General features: G+C 65.6%; 1 protein-coding gene and 2 long non-coding RNA genes across 4 annotated transcripts in view; 2 read left to right on the top strand and 1 right to left on the bottom strand.

Moving 5' to 3' along the window:
* Positions 1-2754, top strand: part of PRKAR1B (protein kinase cAMP-dependent type I regulatory subunit beta) — a 63697-nt gene extending 60943 nt beyond the window's left edge. For both annotated transcript variants that reach the window (XM_070414220.1, XM_070414219.1), the window contains exons 10-11: positions 1101-1182; positions 1523-2754. In XM_070414220.1, the coding sequence (XP_070270321.1) occupies positions 1101-1182; positions 1523-1695 (255 nt within the window). In that variant the 3' untranslated portion in view covers positions 1696-2754. The remainder of the gene's footprint in view (positions 1-1100; positions 1183-1522) is intronic.
* Positions 2755-5530: 2776 nt separating this feature from the next.
* LOC139010132 (uncharacterized) lies at positions 5531-8690 on the bottom strand. Its single transcript, XR_011471473.1, has 2 exons — positions 6404-8690; positions 5531-5754 (listed from the first exon to the last, which is right to left on the bottom strand). It is a non-coding gene; the product is annotated as an uncharacterized lncRNA (long non-coding RNA).
* On the top strand, positions 6605-13243 carry LOC139010131 (uncharacterized). The gene is made up of 3 exons (XR_011471472.1): positions 6605-7025; positions 8413-8557; positions 11768-13243. It is a non-coding gene; the product is annotated as an uncharacterized lncRNA (long non-coding RNA).
* Positions 13244-16355: the final 3112 nt, after the last annotated feature.

Genomic DNA, 16355 nt, shown 5'->3' with positions numbered 1-16355 from the left:
GCTCTGAGCCTGGAGCCGTGCCAGGGCCTGTGCCGACCCAGACCCAGGACGATGGGGGGCCTGTGGAGGGTCCGGGGCTCCTCTCTGGGCTCCTCGTCTCGGTGGTGGCATTCAGCTCGGTCCAGACGGTCATCCATGTGCCCGTCCTGCTCAAGGGCCTGGGGAGCCGTGCCAGGCACGGCGACACCACGGGGTCCCCTGACCCGCTCGCTCCCAGACGGTGGGCGTTACACATTAACCCGGCGCCGTGGAGGAGGCTGGGTCCGGTGAGCGGGAGCGGAGCCCACGGGAGCCAGGTCACGCTCCCCGTGCTGCATGGGTGGCGGGCGTGCCAGACGTGCCTGGCGCTGCGGGTCCTCGGCTGTGAAGGGGACGCAGCCCCGGGAGGCGGGAGGAGGGGAGCTGTGACCACCGGGGGCTCAGAATGGAAATCGGGAGGCGATGGCGACCAGCTGGCAGGGGCTCAGCTCTGAAACACTGTGCGCCGGGTTGTTCATAACTCGTTCTCCGTCCGCACGAGCTGGTGCCTGCTTCCAGAGGACAGGCCATCGGGGTCCTACCAACAGGGGCGCCCCAGTTCCCTGCGGGTGAGGGGCCAGGTAGAGCCCCCACACCAGTGTCCCCCCCCCCCAGGACCCCCCCACCCAGGCTGCCAGGCATCCTGCCACTGAGGCAGAGGCACTGGGGTCATGGGGTCACGGCGCCGGCTGTCTGGTCCCCACGCCTCCTGTTAATCATTGAGCCGCAGATGCTGCCCTGCTGGGGCTCGGGAGGGGCCGCAGCCTCCCGGGACGCGACCCCGAGACGGGCTCTCCTGCTCGCTGGGCGTGACGCGCTCCCAGCCCTTGGGCCTTCGCGAAGGTCGGCTGGTAGCCACGCGCAGGCGCCTGGGTTCCCACGAAGACACGGCCGGCTGGGAGGCGCATCAGCGATCATGGGCCACGGCTCAGCCCCACGCCCCTGTCCACGGGTCAGGGGGAAGCAGGGAATGCGGTTGGGGGGTGTGGGAAGGGGCTGGTGGGAGGGGAGCCCCGTCACAGGGGACCCCCTGGTGGGGGACCTCAGCCCAGCGACCCTCACCGTTCCCTTGGCGTCCGCAGGGCACAGCCTCCGTGCTGCAGCGCCGGTCCCCGAACGAGGAGTACGTGGAAGTGGGGCGTCTCGGGCCCTCCGACTACTTTGGTGAGTGGGAGCGGCTCCCACACTCGGGGCCTGGGCGGGTACAGGGATGGGGACGTGCAGGGAGGCGGCCCAGCGTTGTGAGGCCTCGACTGACCCCCGTCCTGGCTGAGGGGGGGACCGGGGAGCGTGGGACCCCCCATGGGTGCTAACGGTGAATTCACGTCCACGGAAACCTGCCGGCAGAAGTACTAGCATCACCATCACCGCGTGGGATGTGCTTATGCCAAAGGGTGATTGGTTTATTGACGTCAGTTGTAAGCGACGGTCCTGGGTTTTTGGTTGTTTTTCCCAAATCGGCAGCCGGCCCCAGGCCAGGCCCTGACCCCCCTCTCGCTCCCAGGGGAGATCGCGCTGCTCCTGAACCGGCCCCGGGCGGCCACTGTGGTGGCCCGCGGGCCCCTCAAGTGCGTGAAGCTGGACCGGCCCCGCTTCGAGCGCGTGCTGGGGCCCTGCTCCGAGATCCTCAAGCGCAACATCCAGCGCTACAACAGCTTCATCTCCCTCTCCGTCTGAGCCCCGCCCCCAGCGCCCGCTTCCCGCCTGTGGTGGCTCCTCCGTGTCCGGGGGCCGAGGGGGCTGGGGTCCCACGGCGTGGGCGCCGCCCTCCCTCCAGACTCCCGTGCGGAACGAAATAGTCACCTGTGCGTTTGAAGACAAGGGCAAACGGGGCCCCCGACTGAGGAGCAGCCGCTGCCCCTCCCCTGCACCCCATCTCTCCACGCTCTGTGGGCTCATCTTAGGGACCCCTCCACCCTCCTGCGTGCTCACCCCGTGGCGGGAGGACGAGGGCCCGGCCACCTCTGTGACCGGGTCACCAGGTCGAACGCCGGCGAGGTGTCCCAGCGGGCGACCCGCAGGCCCCGGGGCTCCGAGCGGGAAGTCGAGGCTGAGGAAAGAGAGGGCCCCGCCCCCAGGGGGTCCTGTGGGAGATGCTCCGGGTCAGGGCCCCCCAGGAAGGAGGAGCCGCCTGCAGGTGACCCCCACGGGCGGGCGCGGGAGTGGCGGGCGCTCACCTTTCTTGGAAAGCCTTTGTCGGGTGTGGGACACTCGCCAGGTGCCGGCCGGGCCGAGACGCCCAGGACGGGAGGAGACCTCCTGCATGAGTTTCGGACCTGCCCAGGCGGGTGAGCGCTGTTCTTGGAGCCGGGGCCGAGCCAGGTCTGCTCCGTGTGCAGAGCCACTCCTGGGAGACCGAGGGGGGAGGGTCCCAGACGACTGGATAAAGGTGTCAGGACCACGTCCCGGGCGGCGGGGGCCTCGCCCTGCGCAGTCCATCACCTGAGCTCAGGCCCCGGGGCCCCACACCCCCAATCACTGTCTCAGACGTCCCCCCATCAATGCATTTTCAATCCAGCAACAACCCGAGCCAGGCGAGTGGGGCTCGGCCACTGCAGGCCGCTTGGCAGCTTCTGGTGACCCCGGAAACGGGGAAACAGTGCCGTGAGCCCGACGTGCTCCTGCCTGTGTCCGCCTGGGTGCCGGCGTGTGGCCGTGTGGTGGGTGACCGTGACGTGTACCGCGTGTTTACCCGTGTTCCGTGCTGCATGTGCCATTAAATGTGCTGTGAAGTTCCTCTGCTCGGTGCGTCTCAGTCACTCACAGAAGCAGCTCTTGCTCTTGTTCATGTTGCGAAGAACATAAAACTCACCACCTGGCCCGGGTTTAAGTGTCCAGTTCGTGGGCATTAAGTGTGTGGACACCGCTGTGCGGCCGTCCCACGGTCCATCCCCGAACGCTCCGTCGTCCCAGACGGAGGCCCTGTCCCTCGGGAAGTCGTGCAGAGGCCCAGATGGGAGGAGCCGCGAGCTCGGCCACCTCAATGCGACCACCCCCTGAGCTGCTGCTGCCTCCTCTCTGGGCGCCCGGGGTCCTGGGCGGGGTTGGCAGGCCCCCTCCTCGGTCCCCCGCCGGGCCGGCGGCTGCAGGAAGCCCCTGCGTGCTGTCTGGGGGTGGGGGGTGGGGGGACCTGGGCTGCAGCAGCATCCTCCCCAGCTGGGCACTGGCCTGTTCCCTCTGGCACCAGGCGGGCACAGACCCTGTCTGTGGGCCGTGAAAGCGTGCTGTGTGCCCCGAGACAAGCCGGGCGATTGTTCCTGCCCATCTCGGGCCCAGGGCCGTGCCAGGGGCCCTGGAGGGAACAGGCTCGGGAAGGGTCCGCGTTGGCGGGCACTGTCCACCCTGGCGTCCTGGCCTCGGTCCCTGGGTGTCCCCGTTCCTCTCGGCTGCTCTGGGGGCCTGATGTGGACACCCCCCTCTCCAGGCAGCTTCTGGGGGTGCTCAGGGTGTGGCCGGGGGCAGCGCCTTCCGGGAGCCCAGAGGCAGGTGTGGGGCTGCTCTCCCACCTGAGGGCCCGGGACCTGCCGGGGCCAGGCATGGAGTCAGCCCCCAACATGTTTGAATGAATTTTAGAACATGAATAAACGGGGTTGAAGGAGGGAAATTTTGGGAAATTCGGGCTCTGGCTTCCACGGGCCAAAAAAAAGGAACTTTGCCCAAAGGCTCACACCTGATGTAAAAGTTAACTTAAACGGCTCGTGGATGGAACTGTTCCTAGCGTGGACCCGCACAGCGCAGTCCATGAAGGGGAATCGGGAAAACAGGCGTTGCCGGAAGGAGGAGCGTCTGCCCGCACAGGGCCTGGTGGAGGAGGCGCCTAGACGAGGGTGAGGGGAAGGTGGTCGCCCGGGTCCCACGCAGACTCCTGTCCGCAGTACCCAGGCCTCGGAGCTCACCAGGACCAGCACGCAGCCCACGAGGAGGCGGGCGGACGGGCGCAGCCCTGAGGGGTGCCTCTGCGCCCTGCTGCCGGCGAACGGGGGTGACGGTGCGCTGGACCGGCAACAGGAGCTCAGGGTCCGGCTGCTCGGTGGTGCCCGCTGGGCGGGCGGCGGGGCCTGCAGGGAGGACCTTGCCAGGGACGGTCTCGCCTCCCTCCCGCCTGGGGTGGCTGAATCAGGGCGGCGGTGACTCATCTGAGGTTGGGCATTTCCCTCCTGGCTTCCCGCTGCCAGGCTGGGAGACGGGCAGCCCCACAGCGGGACCGGGAGGGGGGACTCCTTGTCTGCGAGACCCTGGGGTGGCCTGGCCTGACGTGGGGTCCCTGCCCTGCCTTCCAGACCCCCCCCCCCCTGGCTGCTGCAGGCTGCGGGGCGCAGGTCCCCGAGATTCAGAGCCAGACAGGCCCCGAGTCGGCCGTGGCCTCAGCAGAGCGCAGCTCGTCCCCACCCCCTTCCAGGAAGCCGGTCCGATGTCACCAGCCACCTGACCTCTCTCCCCTCTTGGACCTCTCGCCTTCGGGATGTGAGCAAATTGGGAAGTTGCTGACTCACGTCTCTGCCCCAGCCACCCCTTCGCTGGGCAGACGTGGTCCAGGGGCATCTGGCTGGTTCGAGCTGGAGCTCCCAGGACCCTCAGCAGCTTCCCATGGGGACTGCTTACCAGGCAGCCTGGCCTGTCTCTCCAAGTCCATGGGGGTGGGGGGCGCTCTCCGCCTCGAGGAAGGTCAGGGGTGAGGCCGGGCCATGCCCTGGGAGGCCTCCCTGCCCCTCCTTACTCAGACTCCTTTCCTGCCGCTGTGGGAGGCGTCCGGCTGGTGTATTTCTGGGACTCACTGGACGATGGGCCTGGCCGTCCCCGACCCCCCGGCCGTGACCGGGCCAGCGCCACGGGCACAGACCACAGGTGTAACACCTGCCGCGCCTCGTGTCCCGGCCCTGCGTCCCATGAGCTCTGTGGCATCCGCAGCTCCCTCCGTCCTCAGGCCTCACCCGTCTCCCCGGTCAGTGGGAAAGCGAACCCTCACCTCCTGGCCTGGGCGTGCTGTGACGGGGTCAGCGGTGGCCAGTGCCGGTCGGGAGCTGCCCATGGACGATGCCAACATGTCAGGTGCGTGAGGCCCCTGAACACGTCCAGTGTGGAGCCTGTGTGTCCGGCCGCTCTGGCTGCAGGGTGGCCCTGAGCACCCCTCCCCCGCCCCACAGGACCGACGACAGGTGGGTCTCCGTCCCTAGGACCAGGGGACGCAGCACAGCGTCACCTGCTCCGTGACCTGTTTCTGCCGTCCAGCTGTGGCCTGTGCCCCTCCCGGAGTCCCCAGCACAGTGGCCCCCGGATGTGCCCCCGGTGCACGGTGAGACACCAACGGTGGTTGCACGAAGGCACGACTGACTAAACCCCACGAACCCTCGCAGGCGCAGCCTGGATCTGAGCGATGGCGCTGCTGCGTGGAGGCGCCCGGGCACCTGGCTGGGCGAGGCGCCTGCTGGGCGCAGGGGATGCCAGAGCCGAGGCTGGAACCCCACCTGCCCCCACCCGCCCCCAGGCCCCTCACGCCTCCACGCCACCCGAGTCCGAAGACACCTTTATTTTGATTGTGTAAGGCCATCCTTGCTTCCAAAGAGCCCAGCACACGTGTGTGCTCTGGAGGAGAGAGCCCTGGTCACACGTGGAACTCTGGGAGCACCCATGTGGCACCGTGGTGGGCGGCCCAGGAACGTGGACGTCCCCGTGTGACTCCTGCACATCCGTCCGTCGTCCGAGGTGCTCCCACACCGCTGCTCTTCGAGTGACCACCTGGGGCGCGGGGGTGGGGGAAAGGGCAACAGAGAAATTTCAGTGCTGGCGGCCAGGTGGACAGGGTGCCCTGCCCAGGCCATGGCCACGCCCTGGCGACTGGGGTTTGGATGCTCTGGTCTGGGGATGGGAGGTCTGAGGGCCGATCGGGAGCAGGGACCTGGGGACGTCGGCAGACCCAGCACCCTGAGCTGGAGAAGGGCTTTGCCAAGGCCACTTCCTCTCCAGCTGTGGGCACCTCGCCCAGACCAGCCGTCCCGGCTCCCTGTGCCTGCCGCCCCCGCATGTTCCGTCTCGGCCTCTGCCTCTGGCTTCCTCCTGCTCACCTCCGGCCCCCCCCCCCCCACCTGCAGGCCCCGGGTCTGTCACCACCTACACTGTCTCCCCCCTCCTCACCCCTCCCCAGAGTCCAGCCCAGATGGGCGCTGGGAACCTGCAGGCAGACCAGCCGGCCTCTGGGTCTCGCCTGACCACCTGCCTCTCTGCCTGGAGCTCTGACCCCAGACCTGACCTCTCCCTTCCTCTCTGAAGTCAGTAAAAATAGATTTCAAAATAAAAGCACTGCCGTGTGCATGTGGGGACCCAGCAGGGGGACCCCAGGCCTTGCCTGAGGGAGGGTGGACCCTGGGAACGGCCCCTGCACACCCACCAGCCCGGCTCTCCCGGGGTCCAGCCCTGCCGAAGGCTCCAGCACCAGCTCTGCCAGGCGGCTGCCGAGCTGACCGGGTGCCCGGCTCCTCGTAGAGATGCTGGCCTCTGGGTGTTCACCTGCCTGGGTGCCTGAGCCCGTGGGCGGGCAGGGGTGTCAGCCTGGGGCAGGGGGCCATGGGGGCATCCGGGCCGACTTCCAGGGAAGTGCAGCACTTGGGGGGCTCTGACCCCCTCAGGGAGGCTCCGGGACGGACTTGGGGGGCAGATGAGCCGGCAGGTGAGTGGCCTGGGGGGAGGCTGTGCCTTGGGAAGCTGGTGGGAAAGGCAGGGCAGCTCCCGGGGAGGAGGCGGCCTCCTGTGGACTCTGTCCTCTTCCCAGCACCTGTGGGCCACACCCCGTCCAGCCCCTGTCGGGGCCACAGCCAAGGACAGGGAGGCCGTGGGAGCCGGGCCAGCCTGAGCCTGAGGGGCACAGGGTGGGCAGGTGCTGCCCCAGACACCAGCGAGCAGTGGGTGCCTGGGAGAGCCATGCCCCTCCTCCAGGGCGGCCACGGGACCTCCCGGGGCCCTGGCTCAGCCGCCTCCTGAAGCTGGAACCCCACGAAGAGAAAGGCCTTGAGGTACAGGGGGTGGGGCTCCGGCTGCCCAGGCCCCAAGCCCAGAGGAGGTGCTGAGCTGCGTTTCCCCTCTGGCTGGAGGGTTTGGGGGAGGTTCTTGAGGAAACCCCACCCCCTGGCATAGGGTGCCGCCCCCTCCTGCCCGCCCATGGGTGGCGGGATCCTGGAAATCCCCAGGGGCAGGTCCGGAGTGATGGGCTGGTTGGGGGAGGACCAGGATGGAGACAGAAGGGGGAGGAGAGGGGAAGCCGGGGGATGGGGTGAGGTGGGGAGAGGGCGGAGGGGGGAGGGGGACTGAGTGCATTCCTGGCGGGTGACGTAGCTCTGCGCCGCGGAGGGGGAGGGGAGCCGCCTTCCTGGGGAGGCCCCTGGGAGCTGCTTCCCTGAGAGCGAGATAAGACGGGTGTGGCCGGCTGGAAGGAGAATTCCTGGCCTGGGGAGCCCCAAGCTGGCTGCTGTCCTTCAAGGCTCTGCTCAAATGCCACCTCCTCCTGGAAGCCTTCTGGGACTCCTCCTTGGCCTGGGAGCCTGGCTCCCTTCCCGTTGGACACGGGCAGGGCCCGGTGGGCTTCTGGGGTCCTGATCCCTCGCAGCTGAGACACAGGCAGGGCCCAGTGGGCTGTCCACTCTCGCTGGCCCTTCGGGGCCTCGGGAGGCGAGTAGGTGGTTCTCTTCTCAAAGGCAGAGCTGTGACGGGCGGTCGGGGTGCCGGGAGCTGGCTGGGTGGGTGTTGGGAGGGAACCTCAGGGAAGTGATAAGCCAGGCGACCCCCCCCCCCCCCGCCTCCCCCACCGAGAGGGACTGTCCCTTCACTCAGCACGGCCCAGCCGGCCCTACTGCTCCGGCCGCACCTGCGAGACTCAGGGGCTGCTTCTCGGAGGCCGGGAGGGTTTCGGCCCCTGGCTGTCTCCTGAGCCGGGGCCCAGCCGCCCCTGCCCCTCGCCGGGCACTGCTCGTGAGCTGCCTTACCCTGGCAAAGGCCCTGAGTCTGGGGGCGCCGGCCCCCAGGTGCCCAGTGATCCCCCCTCCTGGCCGCCTCCTCCGGGAAGCGGGACTGCTCCGGGGCCTGAGGGAGGCTGTGCGGCGAGGGAGGGCCTCTGTGGACCGGCCGGCGAGGAAGTGGCCCTCGAGGAAGCCAGGTGCCTGGGGCAGGGACACCCATGGGGCCCGAGGCCTCCAGCCCCGGGCAGCCACCTGGCAGCCGCCCCGCTCCCATCAGCCCCCGTGGCCTCAGGGACGGGCCGCCCAGCCCAGCCGCTCGGCTTCCTGACCTACAGAAGGGGGGTCCGTCTTCATGTGGCTTCATGCTCCCAGTCTGGGGGTAGCTGGTCATCACCGCCGGAAACTGAGGTCCAGAATCGTCACATGACTTACCTACGGAACATGCTAGAAAGAGACCGAGCCTGATGTTGGAGCTGCCCTCGCCCCGGGTCCCGTGGCCGCGATGGAATCACCCCAGGACACCTGCGGCCTCCACCTGGCGGCTCTGGACCCTGCAGCCAGTCGCACGCACGGCCCCCCAGCCTGCAAAAGGGGTGAGCAGAGTTGGGACCTGGAGGGCGTGGAGAGCGGGCGGCCCTGACTCCCCGGATCTCAGGGGAGGCAGCTGGGCTGGGGCCAGGCCGGAGCTGCTAATGGAAGCGCCCGGCCCCAGCGGCTGCGTCAGCTTCTGCCCACTCAGCTCTGCAGGGAGCCGGCGGGCGCAGCGTTATTGATAACCGGCTGCCAGGAAGGCCGGCCCGGGAGGCGCAGTGTGAGGGAGGGGCCTTGGGCATCAGCTGTGGATCCCGGAGCCGTGTGGGGACTCAACGTCGAGGGGACCTGGGCCGCGGGAAGGGCGGGCGGGGCCAGGTGGGGGTCCTGGGGGACCGGCCGGGGTTGGGAGACACTGAGGGGCGAGTCGACAGGGAGGCACGGTGGGCGGGGGAGGCTCAAGTTGGCTCTCGATGCTGGGCGAGCGGGCGAGCGGCCGAGGAGGGTGGGGAGGATGGGCCGAGCGCAGGTCTGGGGCTGCCCTGGTCGTGGGAAGGTTGACGAGGCCACTGGACACCAGGTCAAGGTGCCGAGTGGACGGTGGGACTTGGGGATCTGGGGCTCAAGACAGAGGTCTGGGCTTGAGGTCCTGCTGCGGAATGGTCAGCCCCGAGGGGCGTGGCAGCCCTGAGGCCGGTCAGCGCACCCGGGGAGGGGAGGGTTGGAGTCCCTGGGCCCAGTAGGGCAAAGGGTCCGTGGGGACGAGACTGCGCAGCCGGGGGACTCAGAAAGTCAGCAAGGGGGATCCTGGGAGCAGGTGAAGGACGCGTCCAGAGGAGGGCGTGACCGGGGGGTTGAGCGCTGCCCTGAGGTCGGCCAGAGACCTGAGGCCTGGCCAGCCCTCACATCGCAAGCTTAGGACTCTGACCATCACTGCGGGGGCTGGACGCGGGAATGGGCTGCTGAGCCGTCCTGGCCGGGGGAGTGTCGTCCTCTCGCTCAGTGGGGACAGGGAGGCCAGCTGGGTCTGGCAGCCGCTTTGTCACCATGAGGCCGTCAGCGGAAAGAAGCTGTCGGGAGAAGGACCCTGGGACCTGGGGCTCGGGCTGCCTGTGCCGGCCAGTCCCGGTTCCCGAGGCCGAGAGCCCCTGCGAGGCGGGCAGGGAAGCCCCTGTGCGGTCAGCGCCGTGAGGGCGGAGTCAGTGTGGCTCACACGGTGTCCCCGGTGATGAGCCCGGCCGCACGCAGACACGAGCCGTTGCGTGGATGCGCCTCAGGCCCGGTGGGAGCAGGAGAGACAGACACTGCGTGCGACCAGCCACCAGGACCTCGGTCAGAGGTCCACATAACCCGTGACAAAGCCGAGTCTGGGTGCCGGGTGCTTTCGTTTCTGGCTTCTCAGGCCGCAGGCGAGGGCTCCGAGGGCCGAGCTCAGCACTGTGCCGGGCAAACGCAGCGGGTGGCCGGGGCCAGGGCGACCCCCGGGCCTGTCCCCAACCAGGCGGGGTGCCCGGCCGCGAGGTGCTCTGTGCTGCGAGTGGAACCCTCTGCACATTGAGCGCCTGCTGCATGCCAGGCTCGGCATGGGAGCACACAGCCCGTCCACAGGGTCCGTGAAACCTGGTGGGCACGTGGGCGGTGCTGGGCTCTGGGCTGGGCGCGTCCTAGGCCGACCTGGAGCAGCCCCACGGGCAGCGAATTCTGCCTTTATGACCCCCTTTCGTCTTTGAGGCTCAGAGCGGTGACCCACCTGCCCGTTTGCACAGCCAGCAGGGGCGGAGTGGTCCTCAAACCCAGGACCGGTCCTGCTGGCCTTGGGCCTGGGCTCCTTCCTCCTAAGAGGTGCCGGCCCCTCGTTGTGGGCGCGTAGCGGGTGCCGAGGCCCACACGCCCCTCACCTCGCACTGTCTGCCGCAGAGGGAGGCGAGCTGCGCCCCCCACCCCCACCCCCGACGCCGGGGTCACGGCAGGACAAGGATAAGATTATCTGACAGTACTTTGCTCTCTCCTGTTGAGAAAAACAGCCATGAAGAAAGTGCCTCTCCAGCAGTCACGAGCAGGGAGGGTTTGCAAGTCCAGCCTCTGCTGGGCCCAAACCCCCTCCTCAAGGTCAAAGGTCAGACGGCGTGTCCCCAGGGAGGAAGGACACTGTCAGGGTCACTCAGGACAGAGGGAGCCCCGAATCCCAACGCCTCCCCTCAGTGCTGGCCGGGGGCATGGTGGCCTCCTCAGCTGGAGGCCCGAGGGTGACCCAGCAAGGCCCGGGCACTGGGTCCGGCCAGGCCAGCCGGGGAGCCCCGTGTCCCCCAGACAGGGCCTGTGACACGCAGCCTCAACGCCCTGGAAGGTTCGGGGCCAGGAGGCTGTTGGGTGGGGGCCCCCTTCCCTGTGGGGAAAGTGGGAGATGAGGCTGATGGCTGATTCTGAAGACATGGCTATGTCTTTTAAAAAATTTATTGATTTTGAGAGAGAGAGAGATTTGTTGTTCCACTTATGCATTGATTGGTTGATTCTTTACTTTTAGGGTGTGAAGTTTTGTTTTTTTGTTTTTTTAAATATATTTTATTGATTTTTTTTTACAGAGAGGAAGGGAGAGGGATAGAGAGTTAGAAACATCGATGAGAGAGAAACATCGATCAGCTGCCTCCTGCACATCTCCTACTGGGGATATGCCTGCAACCAAGGTACATGCCCTTGACCGGAATCGAACCCGCGACCCTTCAGTCCGCAGGCCGACGCTCCATCCACTGAGCCAAACCAGTCAGGGCTGGGTGTGAAGTTTTTTGTTTTTAATTTTATTTTCTCGTTGGCAGTATCACAGATGTCTCTCATTGTCTCCTGCTTGCCCCCCTCCCCCAGCCCCTGCCCCACCCAGGCCTCCCCATGCTACTGTCTGTGTCCAGGGTCTGTGCCCATGTGCATACACGCTCTTCGTTAATCTCTTGCTGTCCTCCCACCTCCACTGGGGTCTGTGATTCTGTCCCCCACGCCCATGCCTCTGGACCTAGGTTGGTCATCGGTTTATTTTGTCCTTTAGATTCCACTTATGCGTGAGATCATGTGATATTTCTCTAACTGGCTTATTTTGCTTAGCATAACAGTCTCCAGGTCCCTCCATTGCTGTCTCAAAGGGTAAGAGATTTTACACAGCTGCATAGATTCCATGGTGCAGATGTATCATTGGTGGGTTCTTGTATGTGCCCTGGCTGGGCATCAAACCCGAAACGCTGGCGTACCGGGACGACGCTCTAACCAACTGGCTACATGACCAGGGGCCTGGCCGAGTCTGGATCCAGCCGCACCTGGAGCTGCTCCTGCAGAGCCTGGTGATCGTGTGGACCGATACCTTCTGCTCCCGTGGGCCACTTGGAATTGGGTCCTTGTCACAACCACAGAATTGGAGGTGGGGTGAGCTGTGCTTCCCTTCGTGACAGCGGGTGGGGGTCCTCCTGGTGGGCCCGGCCCAGGGCTTCCCTGGCCCGGATGTAGGGGCCTCCCCGGAGCCCCCACCCTGAGCTCTCAGGCCAGGGCTGCACCGTTGGCTCAGAGGGAACTTCAGGCCTGGAGAGGGGAGGGGACTGCCCCCCTCTAGCCCAGAGCCCGTGGCTTCTGTTCCCCAAATGTCTGTTTTAAAATAGAAGTGACTGAGGTTCTTAGACAAGTAATATGAACACATCACAGACCACCGGTCGCCGGGCGAAGAGGCACCGCCCATCAGCCCTGTGCCCAGACCCGCTCCGCCGAGGCCCAGCTTAGAGGACGGACCGCACGCCGCCCGGGGCCGCTGGGCCTGAACAGACAGCCATCCCCGCACGGACGCCGTTCCCTACAACAGGACAGCGCGAGGGGCCTGGTCGTTCCCAAGACTCGTGACTTCAAGTTGTGGTGCTCTGAGCCCTTGGGGGACGTGGCCGTTTCTTCTGCCAGGCGTTCGGCTGTGGGACTCGAGCTGGGGCTGTGGCCACCCGAGTGGCTCCTTGAGGGCGCTGGCTGGCAGCTCTGACTTGGACGGCACCAGCTCTGGGAATGGGGTGCTGACCCCATGGCCCTTCCTCCACGCAGGTTGTCTCCTCCCCTCCCCCCGGAAATAAAATCCCAATTCCTCACTTTGTGCTCAAGGTCTGAGCGACCTGCCCCACTGCCTCCCTCTCCCAGCTCCTTGCCTCCTGCCATAGCCACTCCCTTGTTCCTGGGACAAGCCAGGCCAGTTCCTGCCCCAGGGCCTTTGCTCCTGCGGCTGCTATCTCTGCCTGGAAGGGTCCGTCTAAATCGTCTACATCATGTCAAAGTTGCTCCCTCTCCAGGAGGCCTCCCTGACCACCCGGCTCCTCTTCTGCAGACACCGGCCCGTGGCGTGGCCGTCTTCGCACAGGGCCTGGCATGTCGTGTTTGTAGAAGGAGTGAGGGGGCATTTCCGAAAGCAACCCTCTGAGCCCGCTGTGACCCAGGGGAGGCCGCTGAGGCTCCGAGGAGCTGAACAGGCCCTGGTCGCACAGCCCTGCGGCTGGGAGCACATGAGACCCCAGGCTCTGCCCGCCCCCCACGCACCTGCTTGGCTCTGCCGTGTAGGTGTGAACTCTGGTATCTACACGCGCATGGTCCAGTGGAAGCATCTGAGCGACACGGCATTTTAAACTTCCTAGTAGCCACACTAAACAAAGGAGAGCCAAACGGGAAATTAATTGCAATCATATAATTTATTTAACTCAATGGTATCATCCTAACATGCGGTTCATATAAAAATTACCAACGAGACATGTTACGCTCTTCACTTTCCTATGGAGCCCGCGGAGCGCACCCGTCTGGGGCAGCCGGTGTCCAGTGCCCACTGTCCAGGCCCAGCCTTCGCTTGTGAAGCCACCCAGGGCCCGTGACATGGCTCTTCATTCACAAAATAGTTACCAATCAATTCTGGGTTTTAAAAACATATATTTTTATTGATTTCAGAAAAGGAAGGGAGAGGGAGAGAGAAAGAGAAACATCAAGGATGAGAGAGAATCATTGATCGGCTGCCTCCTGCACACCCCCCACTGGGGATCCAGCCCACAACCCGGGCATGAGCCCCGATTGGAATCGAACTGTGACCTCCTGGTTCACACATACGTTGATACTCAACCACTGAGGCACGCCCATCAGGCATTCTGGGGTATTTTAAACTTCGTTTCTGCGTGTAAATTTTGAAAATAACATAAAAATAATAGGGAGTTATAAACAACCCTATAGAGAATGGCTTCCCTGCTTGCTGGCGGCTTCTCCCTTTCTGGGGAGCCTGGACTAGTCACAGGGCCCGGGGCCTGGAGATAATGACTTAATTAACGCCTGCCTGGGCACTTTTGATCTTCAAGGAGTGGTGCCCACTCGGCTGAGGCTGCTGCTGGATTAATTGCCCTGAACCGAGAAAGCCTTGCCCAGAGATAAAGGGCACCGAGGGGTTTCATCAGGACAAATTGCTCCGAAATCCGCTCTGGCACCAGCGGGGGCCTGGGTTTGGACGCCCAGCTGGCCCCCACCTGCACAGCTGGGTGCCGGCAGCTGTGCCCTGCCTGTGTGCCCAGGGGCATGTGCACTGCGGAGGCAGCTGTGCGTGCAGGGTGACGGCCTCCATTGTCCAGATGAGAGAACTGAGACTTGGGGTGTGCCCCCCCATTCCCCTGGCATCTCTGGACCAGGGATCAGGTGGGCCTGGGCCCCAGGATTGCGGGCGACTCTCCCCTTGACAGCACCCTTCACGGTCCTGTCGGTGAGCTGCAGACAAATGCCACCCAGTGGCCTTGGCACCTCACCAGTCTGTGCAGAGCAGCAGGGGCCACGGGAGCTGGTGCCCAGGAGGGTCCCTCACCAGCTCTGGGGCCCTGGAACGTGGGTTTTAGGGTGCCGTGGGCTGAGCACCCGGAGTGAGGTTATTTTTCCATCAGTCTTTCAGAGAAGGAAAGACAGAGACACAGCCATCTGAGAGAAACACATCGATGGGTTGCCTCCTGCACTCGCCCTGACCAGGGAAGAGCCTGCAACCGAGGTACATGCCCTTGACTGGAGTCGAACCCAGGACCCTTTGGTCCGTAGGCCGACGCTCTACCCACTGAGCCAAACCAGCTAGGGCGCTGACAGCCCCGAATAAAGACACCTTGCTCGCCTCCAGCCCTGCCTGGCTCTGAGGTGGACCAGGCCTTCCTGACCCTGCCGAGTGCCAGGAGGGGCCTCCAGGGGCGGGTGCCCAGCCAGTCACCTCAGCTGCTCGGTGGCCTCCCCACCTACTTGGAGCACCTGACGACCTGAATGACGGGCCTCGGCTAGGCTGGGACCGCAGAGCTCCAGGCGCACCCTCCCTCCCGCCAGCAGCTCCCCAGCCTGGGGACCCCTCACCCCTCTTCCCCAGGTCTCTCCTGCTGGCCTCCGACACACACCTTTGGCCTGGGTTTTCCTGGGTCCCCACCCACGGAACCCGGAACCAGGCCTTTGCTTCCTCCTGCTCAAGTGTATTTAGCCTCGTTATCAAATGTTTGCCGGGATCCGTGCGAACCTCGTAGACTCCATTCCCGGGGAAAGCAGCACCGACCACGCCTCACCTGTGGAGAACGCCCCTCCTGGGCGGGCCGTCAGGCGGCAGCTGCCCCCTCAGCCGAGCATCCCACCACCACCTCCCCACGCATCCCCTGCTCCAGGCGCTGGAGTCTGAATAGGGGGTGCTGAGGAGGAACCGAGGTTGGGGAGCAGGGGCTGTGCAGGAGTGGTTCTCCCCAAGCTGGTGACCTCTCGGTCCAGTCAGTCCTCCAGTCTCCATGTCCAGTTCTCAGAACAGCTGCTGCCAGTTCCCTCTGAGGACGGGGAGGGTGGGGTGGGCTGGGTGCTGGGGTTCCTGTCCCACCCAGGGCAGGCCTGGGGCTGCGCCCCGTGTGGTGCCCCAATCCCCCAGGCGGCTGTCGCGTGGCTGCAGAAGTTTTTTGCCACCCTCACGAAGCCACAGCCGCTGTTGTTGTGGTCGCTATGACGACGTGAGCGGGTTTTATTTTTAATAGCGGCTTGAGATTAGATGGAGGGAGGGAGGGAGGCCGCCTGCTCCCCCCCCCCCCCCCCCAGCTCTCCAGTCTGGGGCAGGCTGGACCCTGCTCCCCTTCCCGCTCTGGTCTGAGAAGATCCGTGCCCCCAGATCTCCCTGCTGGCCCCACATTGGAAGGGGGTGTCCCTGAAGTGCCAGGCCGCTCAGGGGGCATGGACCCCCAGGAGCGGAGCCTGTGCAGCAGCCTTTTCTCCTTCGTTGCCACCCCTGGTACCAAGCCGAGTCCTTGAATCACCCCAAGGAAATGTCCTTGCCTGCCAAGTACGAGGGTCTCAGCTGGGTGGTGCGGTCACTCAGATGCGTGGGCAGCAGACGGCTCCCACCGGCTCCAGCCAGAGGCCTGCTTTCCAGAAACTTCCAGGGTCCCTCTCAGAAGCTACAGAAGGTTCCACCTGGACAGACAAGGGGTGGCTTTCACGTGCTCCTCATGGTCTCCAAGTTCCCGGCTTCTGCCTGGGTCCTCCATCCCGACCCCCCACGGGCTTGCGGGTCTGCAGGGCCCCGTGTTGTCGGGAGGCCGCAGGGGCGTGAAGGCCTCTGGAAGGAACGCAGACCGTAGAGCGAGGTCCTCTGGGACCCGCAGGAGAAGCTCCCCCCGCCCAGGAATCTGGGGAAAGGCCAGCGCCCCGGAAGCCCCTCTGGACTCGGCCTTTGAAATGCCAGGGGCGGCCCAGCCCGAGATGAAAGCCGGCTGCGCCTTCACTGCGGGGCTGGGGGTCGGGGGACTCCTTAGGCGGGTCGTCTGCAGCCGCAGGGCCCTGGCTCTGTAGCTTTGGGGTCGCTGCCCTCACTCACTGCTCTTG

The sequence above is a fragment of the Myotis yumanensis genome, unplaced genomic scaffold (genome assembly GCF_028538775.1).
Source record: "Myotis yumanensis isolate MYYU_CA2020_CCGP unplaced genomic scaffold, mMyoYum1.0.hap1 SCAF_5, whole genome shotgun sequence".
NCBI classification, from domain to species: domain Eukaryota; kingdom Metazoa; phylum Chordata; class Mammalia; order Chiroptera; family Vespertilionidae; genus Myotis; species Myotis yumanensis.
This window is presented reverse-complemented; position numbering and strand designations above follow the sequence as displayed.